The sequence below is a fragment of the Octopus sinensis genome, linkage group LG25 (assembly GCF_006345805.1).
Source record: "Octopus sinensis linkage group LG25, ASM634580v1, whole genome shotgun sequence".
NCBI classification, from domain to species: Eukaryota; Metazoa; Mollusca; class Cephalopoda; order Octopoda; family Octopodidae; genus Octopus; species Octopus sinensis.
This window is the reverse complement of record NC_043021.1, coordinates 20,558,560-20,575,624: the sequence shown is the minus strand read 5'-3', so window position 1 is coordinate 20,575,624 and position 17,065 is coordinate 20,558,560. Positions and strand designations below refer to the sequence as shown.

Below are 17,065 nucleotides of genomic sequence, written 5' to 3'. Positions count from 1 at the left end.
TTTTTCTTTAAAGCACAAAATCTTGAAGATTTATTTATTTATTGTTGATGAACACTTCAATAATTATAAGAAGGTTTTTGAAATGAAATCTTTAAACAATACAAAGATTCTCTTGACAGCAGTCTTGTTATATGATAGATGTGAGAAAAAAAAAATGGTATTTCATTTTTTATACAATGGTGGAATTGTCATTGTCACAGACATTCTAGAACAGTGTTTTCCAAACTGTTTTCTCCCAGGCCCCACAATAACTTTCCAGAAAAATGTATGCCCCATTGGTGGCTGGAAAAAAAAACAACTTTATTTTTAATATTTCATAATTACATAATTTCCTTGAAGAAATATCCACACCAAGGCTTTAGAATAGCTCTATAGAGTTCACATATTATGCTGCCTAAATGGAAGGATTGGCTTGGCTAAGCTGAATAGAGGTGTAATATGTTTGCTGTAAGAAAAAGATTTTTACAATTCCAAGTCCCACTGAAAAAAAAAAAAAAAATTGGGGGATCTCATGCCCCATCACAATTTTCCCAGGCTCCACTGGTGAGAGGGTGTATGCCTCACATTGGGAATCACTGTTCTAGAACATAATGTATATATTTCTTTATTGCCCACAAGGGGCTAAACATAGAGGGGACAAACAAGGACAGACAAAGGGATTAAGTCGATTACATCGATCCCAGTGCGTAACTGGTACTTTATTTATCAACCCTGAAAGGATGAAAGGCAAAGTCGACCTTGGTGGAATTTGAACTCAGAACGTAATGGCAGACGAAATACCGCTAAGCATTTCGCTTGGCGTGCTAATGTTTCTTATTTCTTTATTGCCCACAAGGGGCTAAACATAGAGGGGACAAACAAAGGGATTAAGTCAATTACATCGACCCCAGTGTGTAACTGGCTCTTTATTTATCGACCCCGAAAGGATGAAAGGCAAAGTCGACCTCGGCGGAATTTGAACTCAGAACATTATGGCAGACAAAATATTACTAAGCATTTCGCCCGACGCGCTAACGTTTCTGCCAGCTCTCCTAGAACATAATGTATATAATAGTTGGAAGTCAGTGTCAGTGGATTACTCTCCATTCCTATATTAGATTGATATGTTGAAACACAAATGGATTTTATCTTCTTGCCTCTAACCTCAAGAACCAGCTCCTACACCAGTCATGAGAAAACTAGGGCCAGTGGGACTTCCTGAATGTCATGCCTAAGAAAATTGCCTTCAGTTTTTAATAGTAGCACGACATGCCTGATAAAACTATGTAACATGATCTTTATCTACAGGTAGCAAATGTTATTTCCTATTTGCCTACCCTTGGAAATTATGATAAATGGCTGATATTTTCTTCAATTTGCTTTCCTCAAACTTGTCTCCACTTGGACAGCTAGAAATAAACTGAACTGTTAAGCTTATGATCCCTGGCATTAGGAAGGGCATCCAGCTGTAGAAACTCTGCCGGATGAAGATTGGATACTGGTGCAGCCATCTGGTTTGCGAGCCCTCAGTCAAAATCGTCCAACCCATGCTAGCATGGAAAGCGGACGTTAAACGATGATGATGATGATGATCTATGTTGCCAGAATGTCCGAGAAATTCTTGAAACTTTTAGAAACGTCTTGAAAGTTCTTGAAACTTCTAGAAAATTCTGCTTCAGCGACTCATCACTGACTATTTGAAATGTAATGGAAAATAGGTCAGTTTCAAAACATTGATGTCCAGAAAGGGACTAGTAGGGATTTCCTTTCATTTCTAAATAGAAGCAAACATGAAATATCACAGGCCAAAGACAAAAATAAAAATTTTGTTACACTGTGAAGCCATGTCTCATGTGGTCTGCTCCTTGAGAAAAGGTTGCTCGTGCCTGTGCTAGGTAAACAAACCACTAGATCTACCAGTCAGCCTTTTTCCTATACATACAAGCTATATTTGGAAGCTAGCTAGCCTCTTTTCTTAGACAGACACACATTATGTTTGGAAGGCAGATTCTCTTGTTAGACAAACAAACCAAAGTATCTAGTAGCCAGAAATTTTCCTTATAAATACAAGTTATAACATCTGGAAGCTAGCACCTTCTAGCTTCTTTTCTCAGACAAACAAGCTGTAATATTTGGAAGGCAGTTTATTTTAAAGACATACGAATCGTTAAATGAATCAAGACCTATAACTATACACATCACCATTAACAAATTGCAGGAAGATATCAACTATGTGATAATCATATCACTGAAATCACAAAAAAATATCAGATGAAACGCAGACAAATGCTCTCAGCGATCTTACAGCAGTAGCGGAACCTTTCTTCCTAATACAATGTCTGACTAGAACGCCATCCATTTTTAGAGAGAGGAATTAGCAAAAGGCACCAATTATCAGTTCAACTGAACCTAGATTTGGGTAAGGGAAGGAAAGGACTTTCGCATGCCATTTCTTCTCACCCTAAATCTGATCCTTGATGTTTCTAAAAAAAATCAAAAAAAATCAAGAAAATAGTGTGAAAAAGATAAGGACTGGTAGTACCAGCCTTTCTAGATGAAGAGAAAAAAATGGCTACAATTCTCCTTTTATTTTATTTTCGTCTGATTCATTTGGTATTTCGTCGATATAATCAAAGAGATTGAACCAATGGTTTTTGACAAGCAGTGCCACGTTTCTAGCCGCAATTACACTGGTCTCGATCGTGGAAGCAGCGCTTTCCATAGCATTCACATAGTAGAGTTGGTCGTGTAGAACAAAGGGAAGTAACTTCTGAGAAGAACTGTAAGCTGGGTAGGCCAACCAGTTGTAGACGGTCGTTTTCTCAATGCTTTTGAACAACAGATTTTTCTCGCTTTCGGTTAGCAGTTCCCGGGAGAACACCTTCCAGAGGTTCTTTCGTCTCTTTGAAATGGAATTTATGAAGTATGGTTCTGCGTTAATCAAAATAGTATTCGGCAGGTCGCCTTCTTTATCAAAATCAAAAAATGAGGCGTTCACCTCTCCTTGAATGAATGTGGCCACAGTTCTGTAAAAAGGTTGGCTATAGGATAATGGTGATATAAACCCTTCAAATTTGATATCTTTGCTATCCTGATGGAGTGGCATAGCAATTATGACAATATCGTATATATGGTTTTGCATGGAATTTTGTTCGGTCGAGTTGTGGGGTTTATAGAATAATTCATATTGTATGGAATCGTGTTCCTTTAACAATGAGATTTTTTTTACTTCGGCGTGAATAAAATTCGCTTTAGACTCCTTTAATAGTTTTTCGGACACCTGCTTGTTTCCACCCTTTATGGCAAACAAACCGGGTTGCATGCCTGCCAGTGCGAGAGACCCTGTAAAGGTAAAATATAGTTTGAGAAATGTTACAAAGTTAAAAGATAAAAAAATGTGCTGGAGTGTTGTGCGCGCGCACACACGCGCACACGCACGCACACACGCGCACACGCACGCACACACGCGCACACGCACGCACACACGCGCACACGCACGCACACACGCGCACACGCACGCACACACGCGCACACGCACGCAGTGCATGTGTGTGTTGTGTTGGAGTGAGTAAGTGTTGTATAAGTGTTGCCAAGATTGAGCAAGCGTTGCGTGAGTGAGTGTGAATGACTGGGGGGATCTGACAAAATCCTGGAGTGGGGTCAGTGAATGTTGCGTGAGCGAGTATCGCTCGAGTGAGTGTGTGCGCGAGTGTCGTACGAGTGTGTGAGTGAGTGAGTGTAGCTCGAGTGAGTGTCGTACCACTGAGTGTGTGAGTGAGTGAGTGTAGCTCGAGTGAGTGTCGTTCGAGTGAGTGAGTGTAGCTCGAGTGAGTGTCGTTCGAGTGAGTGAGTGAGTGAGTGTAGCTCGAGTGAGTGTCGTTCGAGTGTGTGAGTGAGTGTAGCTCGAGTGAGTGTAGCTCGAGTGAGTGTCGTTCGAGTGAGTGAGTGAATGTCGCTCAAATGAGCGAGTGAATGAATGTCATTCAAGTAAGTGGGTGAGTGAATGTCGCTCAAGTGAGTGAGTGTTGCATGAATGAGTATCACATGAGTGAGTGTTACATGAGTGAGTGAGTGTTGTGTGAGTGAGTGCTGTGTGAGTGAGTGTTGTGTGAGTGAGGGTTGCAAGTGCAAGAGCATTGGTAACAAAGGAAACAAAAAAAATATAAAACATAATCCATGGCACTGAGGCAGTGGGAATTAAATGTACCCCAATATAAATTTGTCCTTACCCCAAGGGACAATAATGGTCTACTCATGATTTTCAACAGACACAGAGCCAATGAAGGAGCCTCTCTGTGGTCGCTTGACCTGCTAGAAATAGCAGCCAAATACCTTTCTCAAATTAGCATCTTAAAAGAAATGGTCACATTGAATAATATAGCCTTGATATATAAAAGGTAATGTGGTCACAACTAGAATATATTTGGTCATGAGTCTGAATGATCAGGTGTAACTTAGGCTAAACAGCACTATAGAATATGTAGCAGCGATTTGAAACCTCACCGCTAAATAACTGGTCAGGCACAATGATGAAACTGCAGTAGTTTATCAATTGGTCTATTAAGCAACCAAGCAGCGTCAAGCCATGATGTGCTGTTTTCTAGAATGTTCTTGTACCCTATAAAAAGGCTGTTTTGGCACCTAAACTCTTCACAGAATGTCGAGGCAGCTGAGTGACATGTGCCTTCATTCATGCCACACACACAGCCTAAGGTAGCTGACCAAATACCTCTGTTGCCTGGAAGTGAGCACCATTGATTTCATATATGTTGGGTCAACAGCATGTGGCTGTACAGAGAGCTCTCTGTAATTTCAGAGAGCTGGATCTCTTTGCCAATCTGTAATTATTTATGATGTTAATCTTTATATATAAAACTAAAGTTGTGTGTGTATCTGTCTACTCCGACTTAGATTCCTAACTACTCCCACATTTTGCGGTGCAGTTTAACCAAAAGCGGATATCTCCTAGTCGTGATTCATATTGAGCCCTTCTGGGTATTAGCGCATGTCTACGATGAGTCTACGATTTAAAAAAAAATTTACCATCATTTTTCTACATTTTTAATGATTTTTGCTCGGGTTATATAAGGGAAATAACTCTCTAAAAATGCTTATATAGTTATTTCCCTTACAAACCCGAGCAACGCCAGGCGATACTGCTAGTTGTAAATAACCAACAACCAATATCTTTATTATGTCTAGTAATAAATATTTCAGTTAACCCTCCAGCATTCAGATTTCTTTGTCAAACGTAGTCTTTATTCACATTGTTTTGAATTAATCACACATTGTCTTATAGAGTCAAGATTTCAGTAACATCATCATCATCGTTTAACATCCGTTTCCCATGCTAGCATGGGTTGGACGGTTTGACCAGGGTCTGGGAAGCCAGAAGGCTGCACCAGGCTCCAGTCTGATCCGGCAGAGTCTCTACAGCTGGATGCCCTTCCTAACACCAACCACTCCGTGAGTGTAGTGAGTGCTTTTTACGGGCCACTGGCACAGGTGCCAGGCAAGGCTGGCAACGGCCGTGATCGGGTGGTGCTTTTTACGTGCCACCGGCATGGAAGCCAGTCAAAGCGGCACTGGCATCGGCCACATTTGGATGGTGCTTTTTACGTACCACTGGCACAGGAATATTTTTAGAATGACATTGTAGGCTAGGTGTGAGTGGTTGGATCTGGTTAGTTTTAACATAAAACAGGTAGAACATTTCAGCCAGATACGGCCGGATTAAATGCTAGAGGATTAAATATTTGTGGGTGCTGTTTAAGTTATTTTTTCCCCTGTAGTCAAGAAACATTTCCATTCACCAATTCAACCACAGCACAGCCAACAACCAGCATCCCATAGCAATAGATACATATGGACAGCCACAAGTATAAGGCATGGGACCAAGGGCAGCCTCAGGCTGTTTGGTGTCAAAAGAGTTAACATTAAAAATTTGAAAAAAACCCTAAAAAGATGAAGGTGCAGGAGTGGCTGTGTGGTAAGTAGCTTGCTTACCAGCCACATGGTTCCGGGTTCAGTCCCATTGCATGGCACTTTGGGCATGTGTCTTCTACTATAGCCTCGGGCCGACCAAAGCCTTGTGAGTGGATTTGGTAGACGGAAACTGAAAGAAGCCTGTCGTATATATGTATATATATATGTGTTTGTGTGTCTGTGTTTGTCCCCCTAGCATTGCTTGACAACCGATGCTGGTGTGTTTACGTCCCTGTCACTTAGCGGTTCGGCAAAAGAGACCGATAGAATAAGTACTGGGCTTACAAAGAATAAGTCCCAGGGTCTATTTGCTCGACTAAAGGCGGTGTTCCAGCATGGCCGCAGTCAAATGACTGAAACAACTAAAAAAATGAAGAGTAAGAAAAACAAAGCCAATCATAGAACAGTTTCCTGGTTGGTTTCTGTGTTAAATACTCACCAACAAATGATTGAATATTGACTGTCTGGCCATAATTTGTTCGGACAGCCACAGTAACAGGCTCTGCAATAAAGCGATCAGAAAAGCCCATTTCTTTCAAAGTTTCTTCTAAGGGTCTGGTGGTTAAGTTTAGCATTAATTGGTCCATGGATAACAGCAGATCTTTCACAGTAGTAAAGGCATACCCTTTTAATTGGTGGTTGTAGATCCTGGTTGAGCGATGAAAAACGGAATATTAGCAAGCAGAATAAGAAACATACTGGAGCAATGACTCCCTATGCAGTCTTTCAAGCTCCTAAAAATAGCAGCTAAATTTTCTGTAACACTTAAACCAGTGCTTTTCAAACTTTTTGCTGGAGCGGAACCCCAAGGAAGCATTCCACTGGCTCGAGGAACCCCTGTGCAATAATTTAATAGTCTTATGCAAACATATCTGCACAGGAGAATTAAAAATTACTGCCGATTTTAGCAGTTTTGTAACTTCTTGCGGAACCCCTGGACTGTACTGGCGGAAACCTGGTTGAAAACCACTGACTTAAACAGTAGCAGCCAACTAGTATATAATGCTTGCTAAGTTAGGGTATCTTTGCATTTGAAGACTGGATCCAGACAGAAAATAGTTTCAAAATGACATTCTTTAACAAAAGATAGATTGGGATATAAAACTGCTTTCTAAAGTCAAAGAAATTTTGAGTGGATACATCTGATTTCTGCTGTAAAAAGGTCAACCAATGATAGCAACAATGATGAAGATGATTACACTAACGAAGTTGATTATGACATTTTACTCTTTACTTGTTTCAGTCATTTGACTGTGGCCATGCTGGAGCACCGCCTTTAGTCGACCAAATCGACCCCAGGTCTTATTCTTTGGAAGCCTAGTATTTATTCTATCGGTCCCTTTTGCTGAACCGCTAAGTTACGGGGACATAAACACACCAGCATCGGTTGTCAAGCGATGTTTGGGAGACAAACACAGACACACAAACACACACACATATATATATACATATACTTATATATGACAGGCTTCTTTCAATTTCCGTCTACCAAATCCACTCGCAAGGCTTTGGTCGGCCCGATGCTATAGTATAAGACACTTGCCCAAGGTGCCACACAGTGGGACTGGACCCGGAACCATGCGGTTGGTAAGCAAGCTACTTACCACACAGCCACTCCTGCGCCTATACATTGATGATATTATTTATTCTTTTAATGTTGTAATTAACAAATCTAATGGTTATTCCAGTAATGATGTTAAATAACTATCAAAAAATAGAATTGATATTTTCTGCAAATCACATTGCCTCAGTAAACTTGACATATCATCATCATCATCATCATCGTTTAACGTCTGCTTTCCATGCTAGCATGGGTTGGACGATTTTGACTGAGGGCAGGCGAACCAGACGGCCACACCAGGCTCCAATCTTGATCTGGCAGAGTTTCTACAGCTGGATGCCCTTCCTAACGCCAACCACTCCAAGAGTGTAGTGGGTGCTAGCTTCAAACATAACATTCCTCAACAAAAGATAGACTGGTATGCAAAACTGCTTTCCAAAGTTAAGGCTAATGAAATTTTGAGTGATTATATTTGATTCCTTCAGTAAAAAAATGTACAAAAAAAAAAAGCACCAAAAAAAAACAACAACTTACCGGGTAAATTTTTTGCTAATCAAATCATCTACCCAATTTGCAACTCTCTGCAAATCATTTCCGTAACGCCAGAAAGCTTTCAGGAGGGTTACAATTTTGTAACTACTGGTTCTAAACTGAAACTCTTTGCCATCGTATATTCCAAATCCATTGTTTTCAAGCTCTTTTGCTTCCAAGCCTGGCAAGGAGAAATATTTTCAAGTTAAGTTCAAAAGATGAGGGAAAAAAAAAATCAATGTGGAATATATTCAAAACTAACAAACTTCAAAAGTATACCTATTTTACAAATTTTGTCAACAGAATGACTATCCGAAAAAACTGTTGTACAATGAAGCACAAGAATACTGTGTGAAAAGTCTGGCTGCATCCGAAAAAAATATGTATTATGAAACAAAAATAAACACAAAATTTATTACACGAATCTGTTACCACCACGACAGTCAACTATTTGACGCCGAACACAAGTTTGGTGTTGAATACATCCACGAATTTTCCACTCAGATAGCTCTTCCCAAGACTGCAAGACGGCTTTGTGCAATTCATGCCTCATTGTAGGGTTTTTCAGTTCAACTTTATCAGCCAAAACTTTGAAAATGCCTTCATCTAATGGATTCCACATGTAAACATGTGTTGAATAGAACTCACTGAATAAATCTTAATTAACTGTGTTGTCAATTGTATGCACCTGACATATGCTAACGTGTATGCACCCAGACTTTTCAAATTAAGAGAAGCAAACAACTGCTGTGGATTTGAGCTCACGACCTATAAGCAAGTGATCCTATTGTCATTTCAACATCCATTTTTCCATGCTTGCATGGGTCAACCACACCTGGTTCTATGATACAAACTTACCTGTTTAATATGATCCAAATTAAAACCTTCTATCAAAATTTCATGTTGTGGTGTTGGTGAGAGAGGATGACGGATAGGGAAGAGCAGAAGTAGGGCTCGCAGGGCGGAAGTAGGGCTTGCAGGGCGCATGTGCGGGAGGAAGCGGCAGGCAGAACGCACGTGTGGGATCGAGCAGTTGCGGTGAGACACGACGAAGGCACCAGACGCATCGAGTTGGCTGAGAGGGATCCGAATTAATCTCCGACGAGGTAAGGCCCAATTACATTTCCATTCTCCCTTTTTCTGTTGTACTCTTTTCATCGTTCACACCACACATGTTAATTAATGTTCTAAACACCAGCTAAATTAACACAAAGCTATTTTGATAAATTTTTCATTATTTTCAAAATTATTTGAAACAAAGGCAGTATATTTCAACAGAAATATAGTGACAGAAGAGTTAGATATTTCTACAGCTGGATGCTCTTCCTGTCATCAACTCTCACCTGTTTCATAGCAAGATAATGATTGAAATAGGAATGGCTCAGAAAAGAGGAGGTGATAAGTAACAAGACAGGAAGGGTGGAGAGCAGCCATATGATATACATGTAGATGGATCAGAAAATAGGTTAATGAAGCGTACAATCTGAGAGAGAGAGAGAGATTACAGTGACAGAGATGGAAGTCAGAGGTACATAGGGGTGTGACTATAGTGAGTGGAGGACAAAGCTTTGAGATTTCAATGATGTGATTGAATATTTTTAGAATGACATTGTAGGGCAGGTGTAATAGGCTGGATCTGGCCAGTCTGAACATAAAACAGGTAGAATATTTCAGCCCAAAACAGCCAGTTTAAATGCTAAAGGGTTAAACTGGCCATGTCTGGCCAAAATTTTCTACAGGTTTATGTCCAAACGGACGAGCCAAGTGATCCCTCATCTATATCATATCATTAATGTATTCATCATCATCATCGTTTAACATCCGCTTTCCATGCTAGCATGGGTTGGACAGTTCAACTGGAGTCTGGGAAGCCCGAAGGCTGCACCAGGTCAGTCAGATCTGGCAACAACCCTACATGTACAATCACAAATGGAATAAGTAAAATTAAACCCCTTACCTAAAATCTTTGTAAAATTCAGCATGTAAGCATTTTTGGGATGAAGTGTACTGCCACCAGTTTCTATGAATTCTCCGTCAAATTTCAAAGTGTCCAAACGTCCGCCAACACTATTGGATTCATATATATCTATGACGGCTTGGTCCCCAAACAGTTGACGTAGGTAGTAAGCTGTTGATGTTCCTCCAATGCCAGCGCCGACAATTGCTGCAACAAGAATTGAAGAAGAAAACTGGGAAAATTAAACAGCGAAATTCCCTGCTATTATCATTTTTAAAAAAAATTTATTATTCAATTAAGAAAAACAATCATAAATTAAAAAAAGGAAAACAGCATATAGGTGCAGGAGTGGCTGTGTGGTAAGTAGCTTGCTTACCAACCACATGGTTCCGGGTTCAGTCCCCCTGCGTGGCACCATGGGCAAGTGTCATACTATAGCCTCGGGCCGACCAAAGCCTTGTGAGTGGATTTGGTAGACGGAAACTGAAAGAAGCCTGTTGTATATATGTATACATATATATATATGTGCGTGTGTGTGTTTGTGTGTGTGTTTGTCCCCCTAGCATTGCTTGAAAACCGATGCTGGTGTGTTTATGTCCCCGTCACTTAGCGGTTCGGCAAAAGAGACCGATAGAATAAGTACTGGGCTTACAAAGAATAAGTCCCGGGGTCGAGTTGCTCGATTAAAGGCGGTGCTCCAGCATGGCCGCAGTCAAATGACTGAAACAAGTAAAAGCGTAAAGAGAGCATCTGTATGCCATGTATGGAGTATCATACTGTGTGATGTATTTAGATACTAGACAGGCAAACTGAGAGACAGTCATAAAGACACACACAGGCATGGCTGTGTGGTAAGAAGTTTGCTTCTCAACCATGTAATACCAGGTTCAGTTCCACAGTATGGCATCTTGGACAGGCGTCTTCTCCTATAGCCTCAGGCTGACTGAAGTATTGGGAGTGGATTTGGGAGACAGAAACTGAAAGAAGGTTTTTAGTAAGCAGCATAGATTTTTAAAATTCTGTAAATAATAATAATATTCTATAAGCTTAAAGATAAACAGCGCATGACCTTGCAGGTGGGGCTCAGTTAGAATATTTTCCATCAAGGACTTATATGCCCCAATATTAGACTATTTTCTTTAGTCATTGCACAGTGATTGCTTATAAGCTTTAAGCTTATAGAATATTTGCTGTAGCCCATCTTTTATACCAAGACAAAACAATGTACATGATAACACTTCCAATCGGTTAAGATCAGAAGCCATGAGAGCTACTGTCTGGGACTGCATCAGGCATTTATTATCATTATTATTATTCTTGTCTCTTATATAAACACAAAGACAGAAATTTGGGGAAAGGGTTTATCAATAAAACAGATCCCAATACATGACTAGTACTTTATCAACTCCTGAAATATGAAATCACTGCAGGATTTGAACTCTGTACATAGAGTGAAGTGATTAAGTATCACGAGGCATTTTTGTCCAATGCTATTTCTGATTCTGCCAATAAACCCACATTAATAAAGAAAAAGAACTTTACTCTGGTTAAGATTTATTAACAATAGACATTATATCAAGCTTTTATCTTTCAAGGTTTGTTGTTGTGCTTCCCTTTTGATAGTTTTAGCTTGAATGACACACAGACAGACACATACGATTATTATATCTCCCACCAGAGTAACAAACTGGCACAACTGTTTGCACGTTGGACATGATGCTTACTCTTTTTCTCTTTTACTTGTTTCAGTCATGTGACTGTGGCCATGCTGGAGCACCGCCTTTAGTCGATCAAATCGACCCCAGGACTTATTCTTTGTAAGCCTAGTACTTATTTTATCAGTCTCTTTTTGCCGAACTGCTAAGTTACAGGGACGTAAACACACCAGCATCGGTTGTCAAGTGATGTTGGGGGGACAAACACAGACACACAAACACATATATGTATATACATATATACGACGGGCTTCTTTCAGTTTCCGTCTACCAAATTCACTCACAAGGCTTTGGTTGGCCTGAGGCTATAGTAGAAGACACTTGCCCAAGGTGCCATGCAGTGGGACTGAACCCGGAACCATGTGGTTGGTTAGCAAGCTACTTACCACACAGCCACTCCTGCTTAGTGGCATTTCTTCTGACATTACATTGAGTCACTGTTACTTCTGCTAAATATTAATTAAAATATACATATGTTCATATGCTGAGTTCTATGTTTCCTGTTTGCATCAACATACCCATGTGCACACATGTGTGGTGAGAGACAGAGAGAGAGAAAATGTTTTGACATTAGGTGAGTGAGGGTGTATTCAACTACATATAAAGTAAAAATAAACAGGCGTAGGAGTGGCTGTGTGGTAAGTAGCTTGCTTACCAACCACATGGTTCTGGGTTCAGTCCCACTGCGTGGCACCTTGGGCAAGTGTTTTCTACTATAGCCTCGGGCCGACCAAAGCCTCATGAGACGGAAACTGAAAGAAGCCCGTTGTATATATGTATATGTGTGTGTGTGTGTGTGTATGTGTGTATATATATATATATATATATATTCTCTCTCCCTGAAATGTAACTACAGTTCCCTCTGTAACTCACGTGGGTTGATGGGGATGAATGCGAGGCCTCACTTGTATTTTTGAATTCGTTGGTACTGGCGGTCGGATATGGTTTGTCTGGGATTACTCACACCAGACGGGTATGTTCGATTTTTACTGCTCTCAAATCCAAACCATGAGAAATCTCTGAGCTGACGAAGGAAATGTTGATCTTTATATTCAACTAATCCAGAAACGGGCCTATTCTCAGGTAATCTTATATAGGTGTGATCTTTCGTTATTTTTCCCTCTATACCTGTGTGAGTTATTTTTGAGTATGCATTGTCTGGGAGATTTTTCTTACAGTAGAAGAAATAGCTAAGATTTTTGGCTGCTATTTCTAAAAAGTTCGGTGTGTGGTAAAGTAAATTATTTTACTGAACCCTATTTTTATAACGTATATATAACGGGAAGCTTTATGAAAATAAACAAAAGACGAAGGCAGGTGGAATACAAACAAACAATTGTATTAGTTTGGACTCAGGAATATAAATAAAACAAGTCTTTTACGTTTCGAGCCTACGCTCTTCAACAGAAAGATACACAGAGAAGAAACACAGAAAGAAGGAGAGAAAAAAAATGCGTGCAGAGGCTAGCGAATCAACATATATATATATGTATATGTGTGTGTGTGTGTGTGTGTGTGTGTGTGTGTATATGTTTGTGTGTCTGTGTTTGTCCCCACAACATCGCTTGACAACCGATGCTGGTGTGTTTATGTCCCCATAACTTAGCGGTTCAGCAAAAGGAACCGATAGAATAAGTACTAGACTTCCAAAGAATAAGTCCTGGGTCGAGGCTATAGTAGAAGACACCTGCCCAAGGTGCCACGCAGTGGGACTGGACCCAAAACCATGTGGTTGGTAAACAAGCTACTTACCACACAGCCACTCCTGCGCCTATATATATATACACACACACACACACGACTGGTTTCTTTCAGTTTCCGTCTACCAAATCCACTCACAAGACTTAGGTCAGCTCAAGGCTGTAGAGGAAGACACTTGTCTAAGGTGCCACACAGTGGGATTGAACTAGGAACCACGTGGCCTGGAAGCAAGCTTCTTACCACACAGCCACAAAGTTCAGGAAACATTGAAGTTTTGAAAGATGTAGTGTTCTGACCCCTAACAACTGATGTGGGTAGTTTATTCCATGCCCCAATATACCAGCTTAAAAGAAAAGAAAGCACAAATTGAATAATAGACTTGCATATACATTATATATTAGTAAGAGAGTGGGTGGTCATGACAGGAAAGCTTTTGATCATATATCTGCTCCATTGCATAGCTGAAATGGAGCCAAACAACATCGTTTTTATGGTCACTTGACTTGCTAAAAATAGCAGTCAAATCTCCATTGAATTACATCCTATGATTTAAAAAAAAAGAATCCACTGGACCATATATTATGCTAGCTACATTGAAATAAAGAAGTGATGGCCATGGTTGGAACATCTTTGATTACTCATCTGATCGATTTCAGGACTGGCCTGCAGTTAAACAACTGTAGCAAAATTCTCTATCAAGTCTGTTACTCTTTTACTTGTTTCAGTCATTTGACTGCGGCCATGCTGGAGCACCGCCTTTAGTCGAGCAACTCGACCCCGGGACTTATTCTTTGTAAGCCCAGTACTTATTCTATCGGCCTCTTTTGCCGAACTGCTAAGTGATGGGGACATAAACACACCAGCATCGGTTGTCAAGAGATGTTGGGGGGACAAACACAGACACACACATACATACATATACATATATATATATATATATCAGTTATAAAATGAGATAGGGGTTGTAAATTCAACCCTCCATGGGATAACATAAATCCAATATACTGCTAGAGAGGTACCCAACAAGACTAATACATAAATGTTAAAAATTGCGGTGCAATTAATTCATCCACTGTATTATGTGGGCAAGGGTAAAATTATTACCGTAAATTAATAATACAAAATGAGAAAATGGAGAAACATACCTAAATCCATCATCAACCATCAGATAATACCCAATCAATACTTTATTAAACCATTACACAACAGCAATGACATTATACATAATATATTACAAATATAACTAGACATGGAAATAGAAATAGAAAATACAATTACATTTACGTAATTGTATTTTCTATTTCTATTTCCATGTCTAATTATATTTGCAATATATTATGTATAATGTCATTGCTGTTGTGTAATGGTTTAATAAAGTATTGATTGGGTATTATCTGATGGTTGATGATGGATTTAGGTATGTTTCTCCATTTTCTCATTTTGTATATATATATATATATATATATATATATATATATATATATATATATATATTTATACATACATATATACGACAGGCTTCTTTCAGTTTCCGTCTACCAAATCCACTCACAAGGCTTTGGTCAACCCGAGGCTATAGTAAAAGACACTTACCGAAGATGCCACGCAGTGGGACTGAACCCGGAACCATGTGGTTGGTAAACAAGCTACTTACCACACAGCCACTCCTGCGCCTGTTGTCAATAAATTCACATAAAAACGGATTAGTGGTGTTATCTTTATCTTTTACTTGTTTCAGTCATTAGACTGCAGCCATGCTGGAACACCGCTTTGAAGAGCTCTATTGGTGTCTTGTGCCGAACTAAATTACGGGAAAGTAAACAAACCAACACCGATTGGTAGTAGGGGGCAAAGACACACACAATGGACTTCTTAAAGTTTTCGTCTATCAAATTCACTCACGAAGCTTTGGCCGGCCTGGGGCGGTTAATCTCTAGTTTAGGACCCGGCCACAAAAATGGGGGGAAAAAGTGTAATAGGTGTAAAATAAGGTGTAGTAAACGAACGGGTGGGGTGAGAAGAGGACTCGGAAAATTCACACGATCCGATAAACCAACTTTAAACAACCGGTCACAAAACTGAAAAAAAAAATATAGTGTAATGGGTGTAAAATAATGTATAGAGAACGAATATGGAAAAAAATGCGAGCTAACCCCTGGGGCTATAGTACAAGACACTTGTCCAAGGTACCTTGCAGTGGGACTGAAGTGAGAAGCAACACAGCCACGCCTGAGCCGTGGAACGTAAGAAAGGATCATACACAAATTAGAATGATTGAAGAAAAAGCCAAAAGTAAGCTGAGTACTAAATGTACTTCATATAGTTTGGCCACGGCATTTTTATCAAAATTTCCAGGTTTACTACTTTGGGTAAGTTTGCACCTACTTTATTAATAATGCTGAGTAGAGTGGCGGACATGAGGGGACAAGCATATGTTGTTGACATCAGGGTGGCTCTGGCTGAACATTTCAGCCTCGGCTATCTTTTTTTTTTTTTTTTCTTCGGACATAATATTCAAAGCTGTTCCGGTTGTGACCATTCGGTTTTGTTTTACTCAAAGCCGGTGTGTGTAAAAAAATCTACAATATTCAACGTGTCCTTCTTTTGTTGGAACGAAGGAGATTTAGCTGTTAGATCTACCAGGGGCTGCATTATCCAACGTGCTCTTTTCTCAAACTGTTGACAATGTGAATTTATAGAGATTTAGCTATTGTTTCTCGCAAATCGAGCGACCGCGTAAAAGTTCCCCCCAAAAGAGGGAAACACTCGACAGCAACAGCTGTCACGCACCTGTTGATGTCAGAATAGGAACTGAACAGATTGTTGTGATTGTTGTCAAACTGCAGGACAAGCCTAGTCAACACCCCTACGACAAAAACATCCTGTCCGTGACCATCCCATTTTTTTAGACGATGTATATTAGACTTATCCAATGTGTCCGTCTGGTTTTGTTTTCTTTTTGCGAATGTGCGCCTTTTTTTTTAAAGCGAACAGGATATAATTTGAGTGCGACTGGCTACAATTTTTAACTGGCGGAGGCCCCTTCGTTGTTTCGAACACATAAGCATGTTATTGAAATTGTTTAGCCCCAGGTTACCGACACTGAGCAAACTAATGTTTAAAAGCATTCTAGCAATGACCATCCCATCTGATTAGGGATATGCATGATTACTGTTATCCAATGCATCCTCTCTTTAAATTAAATCTGTCTAACAACAGCACACGGGCTCCCTATTTTGTGCATGTTGTGTATAAATGGATATGAATGAACTTATTCCCACCAGAAAGAATAAACAAGTATGTCTTGACGTGAAACGTCCGTTGACTGAGAAAGTGGGAGGGTAAAATATTACTATTGTAATTGTAAATTGTCAAGTAAACTTACCGATTCTAGGTAATTCTTCGTCGAAAGCCGACACAAATCGTAGGTAGAGAAGCAATGTGAGTGAGAGGAGCAACCTCGACATGTTATCAGCTGGCAGTCACAGACTTTGCTGCAAGAACAAGCAGAGTGGCTTCTAGTTCCGTATTTATTGGAAAACTCATGTCTAAAGAAATATTTTTGATTTCGTTTTGTTAGAAATATGAAAATTTAATTTTAAAATAATTGAAATATAACAACGTTTCTTTATACTT

General features: G+C 39.8%; 1 protein-coding gene across 1 annotated transcript; it reads right to left on the bottom strand.

Annotated features, from left to right (window-relative positions):
• Positions 1-1,236: 1,236 nt before the first annotated feature.
• On the bottom strand, positions 1,237-16,975 carry LOC115224350 (prenylcysteine oxidase 1). Its single transcript, XM_029795223.2, has 5 exons — positions 16,815-16,975; positions 10,014-10,220; positions 8,060-8,237; positions 6,404-6,612; positions 1,237-3,321 (listed from the first exon to the last, which is right to left on the bottom strand). Exons 1-5 carry the CDS (start codon positions 16,894-16,896, stop codon positions 2,552-2,554), a joined length of 1,446 nt encoding a protein of 481 aa, XP_029651083.1. The 5' UTR covers positions 16,897-16,975; the 3' UTR covers positions 1,237-2,551.
• Positions 16,976-17,065: the final 90 nt, after the last annotated feature.